The 19,619-nt window shown below is 43.3% G+C and overlaps 1 protein-coding gene across 1 annotated transcript in view; it reads right to left on the reverse strand.

Moving 5' to 3' along the window:
- The window catches only part of LOC124285646, a 46,536-nt gene that overhangs the window by 12,661 nt on the left and 14,256 nt on the right, over positions 1–19,619 (reverse strand). Inside the window, exons 3-17 of the mRNA XM_046721907.1 lie at positions 18,438–18,568; positions 18,155–18,285; positions 17,287–17,422; positions 16,943–17,011; positions 16,700–16,803; positions 16,170–16,263; positions 15,868–16,035; positions 13,256–13,342; positions 13,042–13,136; positions 12,756–12,863; positions 6,142–6,202; positions 5,668–5,745; positions 3,198–3,262; positions 2,172–2,243; positions 1,537–1,706 (exon numbers count right to left, since the gene is read on the reverse strand). Of these exons, the coding sequence (XP_046577863.1) occupies positions 1,537–1,706; positions 2,172–2,243; positions 3,198–3,262; positions 5,668–5,745; positions 6,142–6,202; positions 12,756–12,863; positions 13,042–13,136; positions 13,256–13,342; positions 15,868–16,035; positions 16,170–16,263; positions 16,700–16,803; positions 16,943–17,011; positions 17,287–17,422; positions 18,155–18,285; positions 18,438–18,568 (1,569 nt within the window). The remainder of the gene's footprint in view (positions 1–1,536; positions 1,707–2,171; positions 2,244–3,197; positions 3,263–5,667; positions 5,746–6,141; positions 6,203–12,755; positions 12,864–13,041; positions 13,137–13,255; positions 13,343–15,867; positions 16,036–16,169; positions 16,264–16,699; positions 16,804–16,942; positions 17,012–17,286; positions 17,423–18,154; positions 18,286–18,437; positions 18,569–19,619) is intronic.

The following is a 19,619-nucleotide window of genomic DNA, read 5'->3' on the forward strand; positions in this document are numbered from 1 at the left end:
ATAAAAGGTTGTTATAACATCATTGCCAGACAAACATCTTGTCGAAAGCTATAAAACGTTGTTATGGCATCATCGCCCGACAAACATCTTGTCTAACGCTCTAAAACGATGTTATAACACCATTGCCCGACAAACATATTGTCGAACGCTTTAAAACGTTGTTATAACATGATCGCCTGAGAAACATCTTGTCGAACGCTATAAAACGTTGTTATAACATCATTGCCAGACAAACATCTTGTCGAACGCTGTAAAACGTTGTTATGACATCATCGCCCGACAAACATCTTGTCGAACGCTTTAAAACGTTGGTATAACATGATCGCAAAACAAACATATTGTCGAACGCTATAAAACGTTGTTATAACATGATCGCAAAACAAACATACTGTCGAACGCTTTAAAACGTTGTTAGGACATCATCGCCCGACAAACATCTTGTCGAACGCTATAACACGTTGTTATGACATCATTGCCAGACAAACATCTTGTCGAACGCTCTAAAACGATGTTATAACACCATTGCCAGACAAACATATTGTCGAACGCTTTAAAACGTTGGTATAACATGATCGCCCGACAAACATATTGTCGAACGCTATAAAACGTTGTTATAACATCATTGCCAGACAAACATATTGTCGAACGCTTTAAAACGTTGTTAGGACATCATCGCCCGACAAACATCTTGTCGAACGCTATAACACGTTGTTATGACATGATCGCAAAACAAACATATTGTCGAACGCTATAAAACGTTGTTATAACATGATCGCAAAACAAACATACTGTCGAACGCTTTAAAACGTTGTTAGGACATCATCGCCCGACAAACATCTTGTCGAACGCTATAACACGTTGTTATGACATCATTGCCAGACAAACATCTTGTCGAACGCTCTAAAACGATGTTATAACACCATTGCCAGACAAACATATTGTCGAACGCTTTAAAACGTTGGTATAACATGATCGCCCGACAAACATATTGTCGAACGCTATAAAACGTTGTTATAACATCATTGCCAGACAAACATATTGTCGAACGCTTTAAAACGTTGTTAGGACATCATCGCCCGACAAACATCTTGTCGAACGCTATAACACGTTGTTATGACATCATTGCCAGACAAACATCTTGTCGAACGCTATAAAACGTTGTTATAACATGATCGCCCGACAAACATATTGTAGAACGCTATCAAACGTTGTTATAACATCATCGCCCGACAAACATATTGTCGAACGCTATAAAACGTTGCTATAACACCATCGCCCGACAAATATCTAACCGAACGCTATCAAACGTTATTATAACAACATCGCTTTAAAGGCATCGTGTCGAATGCTCATAAACTGTGTAATAACATTGGCTGAACAAACATCTATGAAACGTGTTATAACATCATCGCGTGACAAACATCTTGTGCAATAGCAGTTTTGATGCACAAAGGTTCCCACACCGTTTGTGAAATATGCATTATGTCGGCATCTCCAAACCATCACCATCAGGTTTTCCCCCTGTTGTGTACTTACCTAACGCATCCTGTGCCCTCTTCCGCAACTCTTTGATTTTGATTTCACCAATCTTGTATGCGCATGCCTGGCCTGGCAACCCGATATATCGGTCGACCTCTTTGGTTATATCCACCCTTGGTAGTGTTGTGTAGTTTAGCATGTACTGAATGGCGTCTTCGGGGCTCCACCTGATGCAACAGGATTCAATACTCGTGACAATCATCAAGTTGAGATGTATAGTGAGTGCTGCTGTAGATGAGGGGATGATATATGAGCACGGGATGTTGTTTCACTCAGCTTGGTATGGGGGAAAAACAAAAACAATATGTTGCCGTCAATACTTTGGTAATAAGGTGCTGACAGATTAAGGAGCGTAGTCATGGATTCGAACCAAGAGCAGGGTTTTCTGTACCAACAGGAGTCTGCGAAGCATCAATGCTTTAGATTTTTAAGCCATCACTGACTGTGATTTTGTCAAAAACTACAATGTACTCTCTAGATTGTTGAGGAGTATAAGACTATGTTACATTACTGATAGAAGGCAGTGCTTCGCCTAATGTTTGCGTTGATGTAGACGTTTAACGGCTGCGACAAACTATATAATACATGACGACATTTTTTATTAAATGCACACAAAACACTCTCCAGCCTACCCATAATAATGTAGTCCTGTATCCACGACCAGTCTGCAAGCCCGCACCATCTCTAGACTGTACCTCCCCATGCTGAAACAACAGAGCATGCACAGGACATCACTAGTATAAGCTATTGTCCATGGTGTGACAAATGAACCACAACACCAGTACGAGCCATTGCCCTTGGTGTGACAAATGAACCACAACACCAGTACGAGCCATTGCCCTTGGTGTGACAAATGAACCACAACACCAGTACTAGCCATTGCCCTTGGTGTGACAAATGAACCACAACACCAGTACGAGCCATTGCCCTTGGTGTGACAAATGAACCAAATGAAAAACACCAGTACTAGCCATTGCCCTGAACCACAACACCAGGAATGACAAATGAACCACAACACCAGTACGAGCCATTGCCGTTGGTGTGACAAATGAACCACAACACCAGTACGAGCCATTGGCCTTGGTGTGACAAATCAACCACAACACCAGTACTAGCCATCGCCGTTGGTGTGACAAATGACAAATGACAAATACCACAACACCAGTACTAGCCATTGCCCTTTGTATGAACCACAACAAAAATTGCCCTTTGTATACCCACAACATCAGTAAAGGCCATCACTCACTTACTAACTCTTTGTAAATAAGGGTAAACCAAAGGACACTAAGTACATTTCTTCCTTTTTTCCCCACCCCACCCCCACCCCCACCCCTGCCAGTTCTGGAAGTTCTGTTCCGGGTTCAATGCTGCCTCTTCCAGATCAGAAGGAATCTGCCGCTGATACTCAGAGACCACTTCCTTGATTAGATTGGTGGTACTCTGGGATTCAGCAAGGGACATGAGAATTCTGGACATTATCAACATTGACAATAGATCGAAGAATACTGGAAGCCCACCGGTCCAACCCTAATTAATTCCAGCGTACCTTCCTCGAGGTCCAATGTGAAACGTTATTAGGTTTATCTCCCGCTTATAATAGGGTAGATAACCACTAGAAGAAAAAACAACACAAAACTTGAGACTATATGTGTACTCACAGTGTAGTGGCGTCCTGATAGAGATTAAGTTCTTCTCCGAGTGATTCAGCGTACGTTGCCCAGCCCTGCGGTAGATAGTAAACGTCATCGCCAAACAATAATAAGCCTATAACAGAATCGATTTGGCGTAAAAGTCACGGTTATAAGAATGGATCACTGACAATTAGGTGTCATCGACAAGGATAAGCATGTCCTGTGCCAGCGGGAACACCTCATAGTTTCAGTAGACTAACCTTGTAATATACTGAGTCAAAAAAGAAACTTCACATTCTTTCTTCAGGGCACTATAAAAGAACAAGATATGGTAAGATGGTTAAATTGTTATTATTTCATTGCTGAGATCTGTGTGATGTACTCGATACACTGACAGTGCCATAATCAGTTCCATTAGGCTACACCGCCATTCCAAAACATGGGTATACAGAATGTCAAGTCACAAGAATAAAAATGCGAAATTTCTCAGTTCAATATCGTGTATGGCCGCCCCGCGCATTCACCACTGCCAAACACCGTCTCCTCATCGACTGCCTGATGCTTGTGAACACGTGGTTGGGGATTCTGCGCCATTGGTCTTGCAAGGCAGCGCCAAGTTCCTGCAAATTCTGAGGTTGGTTCCTAAGACCACGAAGCTTTCTCCCAAGTGCATCCCAAACGTGCTCTATTGGATTAAGGTTAGGGGACCTCGATGGCCAGTCCATGACGTTGATTCCAGCGTTTTGAAGGAAATTTCGTGTCAACATCGCGGTATGCGGCCGAGCATTATCATGCTGGAACTGTAGACCCGGGCCATGAGCCGCCATGAAAGGAACGAGTTCAGGGGTGAGCACCTGGTCGCGGTAAGCAGCAGCTGTGAGGTTTCCACGGATGACAAGAAGTCGGGAACGGTTGTTCCCACAGAAAGCACCCCACACCATGCAACTTCCGCCCCCGAATCTGTCGACTTCCTGTACACAACATTGGGCATACCGTTCACGACGTCGTCTCCAGACTCTATGCCTGCCGTCCGCGAATCTGAGGATAAACTTGGATTCATCGCTAAAGACGACTCGATTCCAGTCTCTCTGGGTCACTCGGAGGTGACGTTGGGCCCACAGCAGACGTTGATGATACGGCGTCAATATTGGCCCACGATATGGACGTCTAGAATGGAGATTGGCAGCCCGCAACCGATTTCGAATGGTCTGTGAGAACAGTCGACCTCTAAACATCTCAGCCTTGGTTCGTGTAGCCGGCAGAAATCTGTCACGTTGGTGACGTAGGACGATTTGACCTTGGGCGATCAGAAGTGGTGCCAGTTTGTTGTAGACGACCTCGCAAGTCATACACAGTACGACGGCTGCATCCCATTGCTCTTGCGACGTCCATTACTGATCTTCCCGCTTGCAACATGCCAACGGCACGTTCACGTTGCACATTTGACAATCGTGGCATTTGAAGTACCGTTAGAACTGTGGTTTCAAAGTGTTTTTTCAATTCTTGAGGCCAATGCAAACACGTGCATATGAAGAAAACTTCGATGCGAAGATCACGTGATCGACTGCACGTGCAAAACCTGATTTGGCACTAACGTCATTTGCACCACGAATGGATGGGTTTGAGTGGGTTTTGCTCACGTTTTTCTAGAGTCGACAGATAGGGATCCCCATTTCGGATACATAGATGTATCATCAGAGAAAAATTATTCATTATTTTTCAAATTACATTTTGTGAAGTTTCTTTTTTGACTCAGTATACTTTCCTCTATATACTTAGTAATACTATCTGAGTAACAATCGACAACATAGTACATCATACAGCACTGACCTGTATTGTTTACCCTGTGTATAACAGGCGCCTACACCATACAAGACTCACCTCTGTATAGTTTACCCTGTGTAATACAATCGCCTTAAACTATACAGTACTGACCTCTGTATAGTTTACCCTGTGTATAGCAATCATTTACACCATAAAAGACTCACCTCTGTATAGTTTACCCTGTGAATAACAAAGTCCTAAACAATACAGTACTGACCTCTGTATAGTTTACCCTGTGTATAAAAATCGCCTAAACAATACAGCACTGTCCTCTGTATAGTTTACCCTGTGTTTAACAAGTCCTAAACAATACAGTACTTACCTCTGTATAGTATACCCCGTGTATAAAAATGGCCTAAACAATACAGCACTGACCTCTGTATAGTGTACCCTGTGTTTAACAAAGTCCTAAACAATACAGCACTGACCTGTGTATAGTTTACCCTGTGTATAACAGTCGCTTCACCTTTTCGGTACTGACCTTCACAGATTGTTAAAATCCCATTTGGCTGACGACAATCTAGCCCAGTGAGGGTAGTGGTTGAGCAACAACTGGGAACATTCAGATGTAGACTACTCTATACGTCAGTTTCATTTAAGGGTAAACATATGTGTAGAGCATGGGTATTGTTGTTTTACAGGCACAATGGCACGTGAAGGCAACGTTTCCTACCTCAATATAGGCTGTGTAGTAGGGGAAGTGGAACTTGTGCTGGATACTTGGCGGGATCGCTTTCAGCTCGTAGCTGGTCTGTAATCACAGAAATTGTGTTCAGGCATCACAGGGTGTACGTCAATACCTACCACTTGGTATTTTTGAAGTGGAGGTTAAAGCTGGCGAAAACTGCAGGCGAAGGAGAAACCGATCATGACCATTGGTTCGAGTCTCAGTGTCAGCCTGCTTTTGATTTCATTTTAATGTCCAACACAGATCATGGAGGAACTCTTGATGTGCTCTTACGTTTAGCTGAGACGCCGTTTCATGACGGTAACATGCAATATGCTTAATACACACTTCAGTAATTCCATCCAGTAATTCACGAGAGTATGAGCTAAACTAATTTTGACCGCGTGTGTGTGGTTTCCTTTCAGCATCTGAGTAATGACGGACACTGATGACGTTTGTCGTCTGTGTGACGTACATTACCTGGAGGTGGTGGCCGGGTATTGATTCATGCAGCGTGATGGGCACCATGACGTATGTCCCCCTGTGTGAACACAGAACAAGCGGTTAGAAGGATGCAGTATACCCATGTGTCAACACAGAACACATGATTAGAACATGCAGTATACCCCTGTGTCAACACAGAACACATGATTAGAACATGCAGTATACTCCTGTGTCAACACAGAACACATGGTTAGAACATGCAGTATACTCCTGTGTCAACACAGAATTTATGGTTAGAACAGGCAGTATACCCCTGTGTCAACACAGAACACATGGTTAGAACATGCAGTATACCCCTGTGTCAACACAGAACACACGATTAGAACATGATGTATACGCCTGTGTCAACACAGAATTCATGGTTAGAACAGGCAGTATACGCCTGTGTCAACACAGAATTCATGGTTAGAACATGCAGTATACTCCTGTGTCAACACAGAATTTATGGTTAGAACAGGCAGTATATGCCTGTGTCAACACAGAACACATGGTTAGAACATGCAGTATACGCCTGTGTCAACACAGAATTTATGGTTAGAACAGGCAGTATACTCCTGTGTCAACACAGAACACATGGTTAGAACATGCAGTATACCCCTGTGTCAACACAGAATTTATGGTTAGAACAGGTAGTATACGCCTGTGTCAACACAGAATTCATGGTTAGAACATGCAGTATACTCCTGTGTCAACACAGAATTTATGGTTAGAACAGGCAGTATACGCCTGTGTCAACACAGAACACATGGTTAGAACATGCAGTATACTCCTGTGTCAACACAGAACACATGGTTAGAACATGCAGTATACCTCTGTGTCAACACAGAATTTATGGTTAGAACAGGCAGTATACGCCTGTGTCAACACAGAATTTATGCATAGAACAGGCAATATAAGCCTGTGTAAACACAGAATTTATGGTTAGAACAGGCAGTATACGCCAGTGTCAACACAGAATTTATTATTAGAACATGCAGTATACTCCTGTGTCAACACAGAATTTATGGTTAGAACATGCAGTATACGCCTGTGTCAACACAGAATTTATGGTTAGAACATGCTGTATACGCCTATGTCAACACAGAATTTATGGTTAGAACATGCAGTATACCCTGTGTCAACACAGAATTCATGGTTAGAACATGCAGTATACGCCTGTGTCAACACAGAATATATAGTCAGAACATGCATTATACTCCTGTGTCAACACAGAATTCATGGTTAGAACATGCAGTATACGCCTGTGTCAACACAGAATTTATGGTTAGAACATGCAGTATACTCCTGTGTCAACACAGAATTCATGGTTAGAACATGCTGTATACGCCTATGTCAACACAGAATTTATGGTTAAAATGCAGTTTACGCCTGTGTCAACACAGAATTCATGGTTAGAACATGCAGTATACTCCTGTGTCAACACAGAATTTATGGTTAGAACAGGCAGTATATGCCTGTGTCAACACAGAACACATGGTTAGAACATGCAGTATACGCCTGTGTCAACACAGAATTTATGGTTAGAACAGGCAGTATACTCCTGTGTCAACACAGAACACATGGTTAGAACATGCAGTATACCCCTGTGTCAACACAGAATTTATGGTTAGAACAGGTAGTATACGCCTGTGTCAACACAGAATTCATGGTTAGAACATGCAGTATACTCCTGTGTCAACACAGAATTTATGGTTAGAACAGGCAGTATACGCCTGTGTCAACACAGAACACATGGTTAGAACATGCAGTATACTCCTGTGTCAACACAGAACACATGGTTAGAACATGCAGTATACCTCTGTGTCAACACAGAATTTATGGTTAGAACAGGCAGTATACGCCTGTGTCAACACAGAATTTATGCATAGAACAGGCAATATAAGCCTGTGTAAACACAGAATTTATGGTTAGAACAGGCAGTATACGCCTGTGTCAACACAGAATTTATTATTAGAACATGCAGTATACTCCTGTGTCAACACAGAATTTATGGTTAGAACATGCAGTATACGCCTGTGTCAACACAGAATTTATGGTTAGAACATGCTGTATACGCCTATGTCAACACAGAATTTATGGTTAGAACATGCAGTATACTCCTGTGTCAACACAGAATTCATGGTTAGAACATGCAGTATACGCCTGTGTCAACACAGAATATATAGTCAGAACATGCATTATACTCCTGTGTCAACACAGAATTCATGGTTAGAACATGCAGTATACGCCTGTGTCAACACAGAATTTATGGTTAGAACATGCAGTATACTCCTGTGTCAACACAGAATTCATGGTTAGAACATGCTGTATACGCCTATGTCAACACAGAATTTATGGTTAGAATGCAGTTTACGCCTGTGTCAACACAGAATTCATGGTTAGAACATGCAGTATCCGCCTGTGTCAACACAGAATTTATGGTAAGAACATGCAGTATACTCCAGTGTCAACACAGAATTCATGGTTAGAACATGCAGTATACTCCTGTGTCAATACAGAAATCATTGTTAGAACATGCAGTATACTCCAGTGTCAACACAGAACTCATGGTTAGAACATGCAGTATACGCCTGTGTCAACACAGAATTTATGGTTAGAACATGCATTATACTCCTGTGTCAACACAGAACACATGGTTAGAACATGCAGTATACGCCTGTGTCAACACAGAATTTATGCTTAGAACATGCAGTATACTCCTGTGTCAACACAGAACACATGGTTAGAACATGCAGTATACGCCTGTGTCAACATAGAATTCATGGTTAGAACATGCAGTATAATCCTGTGTCAACACAGAATTTATGCTTAGAACATGCTGTATACGCCTGTGTCAACACAGAATTCATGGTTAGAACAGGCAGTATACGCCTGTGTCAACACAGAACACATGGTTAGAACATGCAGTATACGCCTGTGTCAACACAGAATTTATGGTTAGAATGCAGTTTGCGCCTGTGTCAACACAGAATTCATGGTTAGAACATTCAGTATACTCCTGTGTCAACACAGAATATATAGTTAGAACATGCATTATACTCCTGTGTCAACACAGAATTCATGGTTAGAACATGCTGTATACGCCTGTGTTAACACAGAATTTATGCTTAGAACATGCATTATACACCTGTGTCAACACAGAACACATGGTTAGAACATGCAGTATACGCCTGTGTCAACACTGAATTCATGGTTAGAACATGCAGTATAATCCTGTGTCAACACAGAATTCATTGTTAGAACATGATGTATACGCCTGTGTCAACACAGAATTCATGGTTAGAACATGCAGTACACTCCTTTGTCAACACAGAACCCATGGTTAGAACATGCAGTATACGCCTGTGTCAACACAGAATTCATGGTTAGAACATGCTGTATACGCCTGTGTCAACACAGAATCTATGGTTAGGATGCAGTATACTCCTGTGTCAACACAGAATTCATGGTTAGAACATGCAGTATACGCCTGTGTCAACACAGAATCTATGGTTAGATCATGCTGTATACGCCTGTGTCAACACAGAATTTATGGTTAGAACAGGCAGTATACTCCTGTGTCAACACAGAATTCATGGTTAGAACAGGCAGTATACGCCTGTGTCAAGACAGAATTTATGGTTAGAACATGCAGTATACGCCTGTGTCAACACAAATTTATGGTTAGAACATGCTGTATACTCCTGTGTCAACACAGAATTCATGGTTAGAACAGGCAGTATACGCCTGTGTCAACACAGAACTCATGGTTAGAGCATGCAGTATACCCCTGTGTCAACACAGAATTCGTGGTTAAACATACAGAATACTCCTGTGTCAACACAGAATTCATGGTTAGAACAGGCAGTATACGCCTGTGTCAAGACAGAATTTATGGTTAGAACATGCAGTATACGCCTGTGTCAACACAAATTTATGGTTAGAACATGCTGTATACTCCTGTGTCAACACAGAATTCATGGTTAGAACAGGCAGTATACGCCTGTGTCAACACAGAACTCATGGTTAGAGCATGCAGTATACGCCTGTGTCAACACAGAATTCATGGTTAGAACAGGCAGTATACGCCTGTGTCAACACAGAACTCATGGTTAGAGCATGCAGTATACGCCTGTGTCAACACAGAATTCGTGGTTAAACATGCAGAATACTCCTGTGTCAACACAGAATTCATTGTTAGAACATGCTGTATACGCCTGTGTCAGCACAGATTTCATGGTTAGAACAGATTTCATGTGTCAACAAAACATGGTTAAAACATGCAGTACACTCCTTTGTCAACACAGAACACATGGTTAGAACATGCAGTATACGCCTGTGTCAACACAGAATTCATGCTTAGAACTTGCTGTATACTCCTGTGTCGACACAGAATTGATGGTTAGGATGCAGTATACTCCTGTGTCAACACAGAATTCATGGTTAGAACAGGCAGTATACTCCTGTGTCAACACAGAACACATGGTTAGAACATGCAGTATACTCCTCTGACAACACAGAATTTATGGTTAGAACATGCAGTATACACGTGTCAACACAGAATTTATGGTTAGAACATGCTCTATACTCCTGTGTCAACACAGAACACATGGTTAGAACATGCAGCATACGCCTGTGTCAACACAGAATTGGTGGTTAGGATGCAGTATACGCCTGTGTCAACACAGAATTCATGGTTAGAACATGCAGTATACTCCTGTGTCAACACAGAAGACATGATTAGAACATGCTGTATACGCCTGTGTCAATACAGAATTTATGGTTAGAACATGCAGTATACGCCTGTGTCAACACAGAACACATGGTCAGAACATGCAGTATACGCCTGTGTCAACACAGAACACATGGTTAGAACATGCAATATACTCCTGTGTCAACACAGAACATGGTTAAAAGATGCAGTATACGCCTGAGTCAACAGAGAACACGCAGTTAGAAGGATGCATTATACTCCTGTGTCAACACAGAACTGATCGCTATCATACACAAATCCAGTGAATTTAAGTAGCGTTGGTCAAGGAGTGTCCTTGGATGGGTGATCGCGTTTTGCACCTTTAATCCTGAGAGTTTCTAGGACTTCTGTCCTGCCCCACAACCAAACATACATGTGACCTCACCTTCAGCAAGTACGTTTGTTCACAATTGCCCCTGTTCACCCATCAGAAAATGGGTACCCGATGGGATGAGTCTTATGACTATTAACCGTCTCGTGTCTCACAAGCAGCTTGGGTTATCCGGGGTAATAATACCCATATGTTGTATGCACTTAGAGCAAGCCCGAGCATAGTGGAAGTCAGCGCAGTGTAAATGGCCATATTATTTATCTTTATTACATAGATATGTGTGTCTGTGTTTGTGTGTACGCGCGTATGTACACTTGTGTGAAAGTATGGATGCACCGTTATGGCTATGTACCCTATGTGAAAGTCTGTACATATGAGTGACTTGTATACTTTCATCTTAATGCTTGCAACAGTATTCGGTAATTTAAATGTATTATTTAATGTAATGTAATCTGCTCCTATGTAAATGTCCTGGGAGGGAGACATTTGTCTAGGCTTCGTCTGTTAATACAACACGCAGTATGACATATGATATCTATTCCTATGTTAACATACAACAAACAGTATGACAGATTATATCTATTCCTATGTTCACATACAACATATAGTAGGACAGATGATATCTATTCATATGTTAACATACAACAAACAGTATGACAGATTATATCTATTCCTATGTTCACATACAACATATAGTAGGACAGATGATATCTATTCCTATTTCAACATGAAACAAACAGTATGACAGATGATATATATTCCTATGTTAACATACAGTAAACAGTATGACAGATTATATATATCTATTCCTATTTTAACATACAACAAACAGTATGACAGATGATATATATTCCGATGTTGACATACAACATACAGTATGACAGATGATATCTATTCCTATGTTAACATACAACACACAGTATGACAGATGATAAATATATTCCTATGTAAACATACAACACACAGTATGACAGATGATATATATTCCTATGTTGACATACAACATACAGTATGACAGATGATATATACATCCCTATGTTAACATACAACATACAGTATTACAGATGATATCTATTCCTATGTTAACATACGGCAAACATTATGACAGATGATATATATATCTATTCCTATTTTAACATACAACAAACAATATGACAGATGATATATATTCCTATGTTGACATAGAACATACAGTATGACAGATATGTATATTCCTATGTTAACATACAACCCACAGTATGACAGATGATATATATATATATATATTCCTATGTTAAGACAGCCTCGACATATGACATACCTTGATGATTCTATTCCTACATACAGAACGGACGGTTGGACCCATGCCGCAGGCCTCCCAGACCTGCAGGTCGTAATAGTATTCATGTGTCCACGTTTCATGATTCATTCAAACGATACTTATAAAGGAATCTAAAAACGTGCTTCATGTACACTTACCATGATTCTGATGTAAACATTGGACAGGGAATGTCTGTAAAGTCACCAGAATTAGCCAGCCATACACACCTTTCTTCAGATCGATGTAGATTGATGAAGAATGTACCGGGCCGTGAGCCATCAGCGGACATGGGTGCATACATCGCCAATGGACCATCGTTCTCCATAGCCTTCACCCTAAAGCACATTCACAAACAAGTGCAGCAAACATCAAGTCCTACCCGTGGCAATTCCAGCTTTTTGTGCGTTAGATCTAGTCCATGGATCATGTAGACTGCTTTGGCAAAATATTTTTGAAATGTGGTATCAATTATACTATACTAATCTAAAGATGCAACGAAGTGTTACAACTTACTTCAAAGGTAGATCGGGGAGATTCTTGAACATCTCAGGCAGTCGGGGCTTCACAGTCTCATTCACAATTTTCTGGTAAGTTTCCAGCAGTTCGTCCTGTGGGAAACATAAGCACAAGGTTGACAGATTGATAAGCCTCATAAATCCAACCATAACCTTGTGGTGAGTGACGTACAATATGTATGGTATAGTGGGCTATCTAGGACAAAACTTACCTCTGTTTGCAGATGCAAAGACGTCTTGTTCCTAAACATTGCAAAGAATTCACCAGCCGATCCACTGAAATTCTGTCCTTCCATAACCTGGAGAGGAAATCGTTCTGTAAACGCAGAATATACGCTATTTAGTTGAGCAAGGGAGATGGATGTAAAAACCACTTCCTTGCTAAAACATATGAGACGTCTCGGTGTAGATGTGAACAGTGTTATCAGTGCGAGACCAGATGTACCTTAACGACCTTGCTACATGAAACCAATAGTCCCCATATTTCTACATCAGCAGCACCCTCCTCCAACCCAGTAGCAACACCTCCCATTCTGTATCAGCACCACACTCCCCTATCCTAGTTGTCACACCTCCCCTTCTGTATCAGCACCACACTCCACCAACCCGTTGTCACCCCTCCCCTTCTGTATCAGCACCACCCTCCACAGACCCAGTTGTCACCCCTCCCCTTCTGTATCAGCACCACCCTCCACCAACCCAGTTGTCACCCCTCCCCTTCTGTATCAGCACCACACTCCACCAACCCAGTTCTCACCCCTCCCCTTCTGTATCAGCACCACACTACACCAACCCAGTTCTCACCCCTCCCCTTCTGTATCAGCACCACACTACACCAACCCAGTTCTCACCCCTCCCCTTCTGTATCAGCACCACACTCTACCAACCCAGTTCTCACCCCTTCCCTTCTGTATCAGCACCACCCTCCACCAACCCAGTTCTCACCCCTCCCCTTCTGTATCAGCACCACCCTCCACCAACCCGTTGTCACCCCTAACCTTCTGTATCAGCACCACACTCCCTCAACCCAGTTCTCACCCCTCCCTTCTCAGCACACACTCCACCAACCCAGTTCTCACCCCTCCCCTTCTGTATCAGCACCACCACCCACCAACCCAGTTGTCACCCTCCCCTTCTGTATCAGCACCACCCTCCACCAACCCAGTTGTCACCCCTCCCCTTCTGTATCAGCACCACACTCTACAGACCCAGTTCTCACCCCTCCCCTTCTGTATCAGCACCACCCTCCACCAACCCAGTTCTCACCCCTCCCCTTCTGTATCAGCACCACACTACACCAACCCAGTTGTCAGCCCTCCCTTCTGTATCAGCACCACACTACACCAACCCAGTTCTCACCCTCCCCTTCTGTATCAGCACCACCACACTACACCAACCCAGTTCTCACCCATCCCCTTCTGTATCAGCACCACACTCTGCCAACCCAGTTCTCACCCCTCCCCTTCTGTATCAGCACCACCCTCCACCAACCCAGTTCTCACCCCTCCCCTTCTGTATCAGCACCACCCTCCACCAACCCGTTGTCGCCCCTAACCTTCTGTATCAGCACCACACTCCCTCAACCCAGTTCTCACACCTCCCCTTCTGTATCAGCACCACCACCCACCAACCCAGTTCTCACCCCTCCCCTTCTGTATCAGCACCACCCTCCTCCAACCCAGTTCTCACCCCTCCCCTTCTGTATCAGCACCACCCTCCTCCAACCCAGTTGTCACCCCTCCCCTTCTGTATCAGCACCACCCTCCACCAACCCAGTTCTCACCCCTCCCCTTCTGTATCAGCACCACCACCCACCAACCCAGTTGTCACCCCTCCCCTTCTGTATCAGCACCACCCTCCACCAACCCAGTTCTCACCCCTCCCCTTCTGTATCAGCACCACCCTCCACAACCCAGTTCTCACCCCTCCCCTTCTGTATCAGCACCACACTCCACCAACCCAGTTCTCACCCCTTCCCCTTCTGTATCAGCACCACCCTCCACCAACCCAGTTGTCACCCCTCCCCTTCTGTATCAGCACCACCCTCCACCAACCCAGTTCTCACCCCTCCCCTTCTGTATCAGCACCATACTCCCTCAACCCAGTTGTCACCCCTCCAATTCTGTATCAGCACCACACTCCACCAACCCAGTTCTCACCCCTCCCTTCTGTATCAGCACCCCCACCAACCCAGTTCTCACCCCTCCCCTTCTGTATCAACACCACACTCCACCAACCCAGTTCTCACCCCTCCCTTCTGTATCAGCACCACCCTCTACCAACCCAGTTCTCACCCCTCCCCTTCTGTATCAGCACCACCCTCCACAGCCCAGTTCTCACCCCTCCCCTTCTGTATCAGCACCACCCTCCACCAACCGAGTTCTCACCCCTCCCCTTCTGTATCAGCACCACACTCCCTCAACCCAGTTGTCACCCCTCCCCTTCTGTATCAGCACCACACTCCACCAACCCAGTTCTCACCCTCCCTTCTGTATCAGCACCACCCTCCCCAACCCAGCTCTCACCCCTCCCTTCTGTTTCAGCACCACCCTCCACAACCCAGTTCTCACCCCTCCCCTTCTGTATCAGCACCACGCTCCACCAACCCAGTTCTCACCACTCCCCTTCTGTATCAGCACCACCCTCCACCAACCCAGTTCTCACCCCTCCCCTTCTGTATCAGCACCTCCCTCCACCAACCCAGTTCTCACCCCTCCCCTTCTGTATCAGCACCACCCTCCCCCAACCCAGTTGTCACACCTCACCTTCTGTATCCGCTCCAGACTATGTTGTTTTGTCGTCTTATCACCTCGTTATGTCTCACCTTGTCAATCAGCCCTTTGATCCGCTCAATCTCCTGCAGCCCTATCTGGTGAACCCTCTCTGGGCTCATGTCTATGGACAGATGCCATTCGAGACACGCTTTGTAATAGTCCAGTTCGAAGAGAAAAGATCCCGCACCCGATTTTGGCCTAGTGTTTGGGATATGTTCCTGCAGGAAGAGATATCAAGCTTATTACAACTACGATGTCGTTACAAAGAGTTTTGGAAATAACATTATTTTATGATACATGTTGTAGTGAAATCAAAGAAGTTGTTAGTTGAAACACAGAAAAACGTGCTAAACTGCAAATTTACTTTTTCAAGGAATGTCTTCCAAAGGTAGAGTGTATTAAGTACACCTAGGATTGCCACGTGCGCTCTCCCTCTCAAATCCCTTCTGCGAAAATGAAGAAAGTTCGTTTTATCATCATCATCATCATCATCATCATCATCATTTGCTAGAAAAAAACTACTAGTAGGATGAAAGGCAAGTTGTTCATTGTTTGGTAAGGTATAATTGCTGTAATTGAGTGCATCACCAAAAGACTGGGGACTGAATAGATCCGTACTATTCAGCGTTTTTTCGTGAAATGACTATAAATGATGACTTGATCGTCACAGAATGTCATACTGTATACCATGGAAAACGACTTCGATTTCAGGCACCTGATAAATAACCCCGGCCTTGGCCGCCTTGGTTGAGCTGCAGTAGTACTGTCAAGCGGGACATAACAATCAGTCCGTCAATACAGCGTTTCACAAATCATCAGATCCCTGACTGTAATATATTTCGCATTGAAAAATAAATCTTGGATGACGAATACGTGACTTACTTGACTTGAATATCCATTGGCAATTGTTGAAGATGGGCTGCGAATGGTTGATATAAGGCCGAATGTTCTGGGTCCAGGTCCAACCGCTCTGTCGGCACACGATCCTACAGGCAAACCAACAGCTTATCATTATATTGCTTCTCCAATAACAAGTATAGTTGTACATATTTTCTATAAATGCCGTGAGACGTGTACTTTACATCACAAATTATTTTATTTGAAATGGTAAGTAATTGTACTTGCCACTGACGAGTTTGATGACGTCCCGTCCATTGCTATTGCTGATCTGCACAGCTCTATGTACTGGTTGACCTGTCAAACACGACAAACAATCTTTAGTTCATCTCTATTGTAAACATAATGAACAATTATCCGAACTGTTCAAAATTAATACATGCATGTTTAAGTGAGACGAAGACTCCCGTGGTGGTCGACAACGGCCAGAGCTGTAAGACATTCATTGTTTGGAAAATCGTGTTTTAAATCGCATTATAAAGAATCTAAAATAACAAGAAATGTTATCACTGAAAGCATTGACGAAAAAGTAAACAATTATTCCCCTTACGAATGTTACCATGACAACAGACCTGGAATGGAGTATTCTGAAGACGGACGATGAAGTTATCATAGTCGGCACGTGTAAGGAAGGGTTCATCCTGCATCACCTGGTCCGGATCAAGCTGTATACCCTCCAGGAAGTCGAGAGGATTGAGTAACCCGAATCTGTAGAATGAGCGTTTTATATCGAACTAACGGTCCTTGTATACTGATTTTACTCCACAGCAGCACTATATCCTCTGTCATAGTCACCGAGTGCAACAACATTAGAATATACTACCCTTAAAAAAACATTGCAACACCTATACCTTTAACCCCCATATAGCCATGTTTATTCATATCATAATTATGTTTGCTTGTAACTCAGCGTGTGCACCATACACTGATTTTAGATATGCACGTGTCGTGCTACGATCAAAGGAAACATCAAGTCTGTGATCACAGCTCGATAACTTGGAAAATCAATTGATTTCGTTGTTGATAAGCAAATCAATCAACTGAAAATTGCTCAAATACGGCATTTATTGGTATGCGGAATGCTGTCATTGAGGGCAGGAGATGTTGGCCAGATAACAGTAGCAGACTAACAGAGACTCCTGGGAAGGATACAGCGCTTCACACAATCACAAGACTTTATCCGTTCAAGTGAAGTGGCGTGTTAACACCGGTCCGAAATGCATGATCGAATGCCTTTGGATACACAGATCTATACGGGTTACTGTTTTGTGCATGGCGGAATGATAGAGCGTCGTTGGACACACTTTACGATTGGTTTGGTGACGGAGTGCCCAGTTATATACATATACATGATTTGATTTATGTCCTACCACCGCCGTGATGTTGCTGTAATATTGCTAAAAGCGGCGTAAAGCTAAACTCACCCCCTGTCCTACCAACCTGCTCCACTTGAAGCCTTTAATATACGTGGTCAGCACCTGATTGAGGATCCGATAACTAATCAAATCAGAGGCAGACAGTTCGGTTTGGTCAATCTGCTCAAGGTTTTCTAGGAAGTGCTCCGCTGTATTCTGGAACAATTGATATTACAACCTCAACAACAAACATTGTTAATTATTTACGATATGGAAAAGATAAGGGGTTAGAATAACGTGGATTGCCGACCTCAGATTAAGCATGGATAAAGCGGTAGCAAGCACAACCTCCTGTCAGCATGACTTACACGTCTCTCTATCATCCGTGATGTACTGAGGTCCCAGAGGCTGTCACCGTGGTTGGCAAACTGCGGGGTGTCCTCCAACCGCCATGCGTGGAAGTCCTTGAAAAGGGTGCTGAGTGTTGTACCGGCATCGCCTGAACACACACAAAGTACCGAACAGTACTGGGCCTACTTTCACAAAGCAGTAAGGTGATCGTAAGTCGCTAATGTAACCTTAGTGCAATTTTAAAGAATGGGAGTTAATAAAGGCTGCTTCGTGAAAGGAGCCCCTGAAAACCTACAGCTAAGTATGTGCTGGGTTTGCAGTCCCGTGTAGATGAATAGTGGATCTACATGGCAAATATATTCATATTAACAGTTTGAACTGCAGACGTTTACATTATACAGCCACAACGCCACCATTTATTACATTCTCAATACCTTCATACTCCTACGCTACAACACAGGGACACCACTTTACCACGGAACTGTCACACCTCCACACTAACACACTACTACACAGTGACACCACTATAAACTGTCACACTCCAACACTACTACACTACAACACAGTGACACCACTATATTCTGTCACACTAAATCACTACTCTGCAACACAGTGACGCCACTATATACTGTCACACTCCAACACTACTACACTAATACACAGTGACACCACTATATACTGTCACACTCAAACACTACTACACTACTACACAGTGACACCACTATATACTGTCACACTACAAAACTTCTACACTACTCCACAGTGACACCACTATATACTGTCACACTCCAACACTACAACACTACTCCATAGTGACACCACTATATACTGTCACTCTCCAACACTACAACACTACTACACAGTGACGCCACTATATACTGTCACACTCCAACACTACAACACAGTGACACCACTATATACTGTCACACTACAACACTACAACACAGTGACACCACTATGCAATGTCACACTACAACACTAAACACAGTGACACCACTATATACTGTCACACTCCAACACTCCTACACTACAACAAGGTGACACCACTATATACTGTCACACTCCAACACTACTACACTATAACACAGTGACACCACTATATACTGTCACGCATCCACACTACTACACTACTACACAGTGACACCACTATATTCTGTCACACTAAAACACTACTACTCTACAACACAGTGACACCACTA

This window comes from Haliotis rubra, unplaced genomic scaffold, assembly GCF_003918875.1.
Source record: "Haliotis rubra isolate DU_JTF1 unplaced genomic scaffold, ASM391887v1 Scf365, whole genome shotgun sequence".
Taxonomy (NCBI): Eukaryota; Metazoa; Mollusca; class Gastropoda; order Lepetellida; family Haliotidae; genus Haliotis; species Haliotis rubra.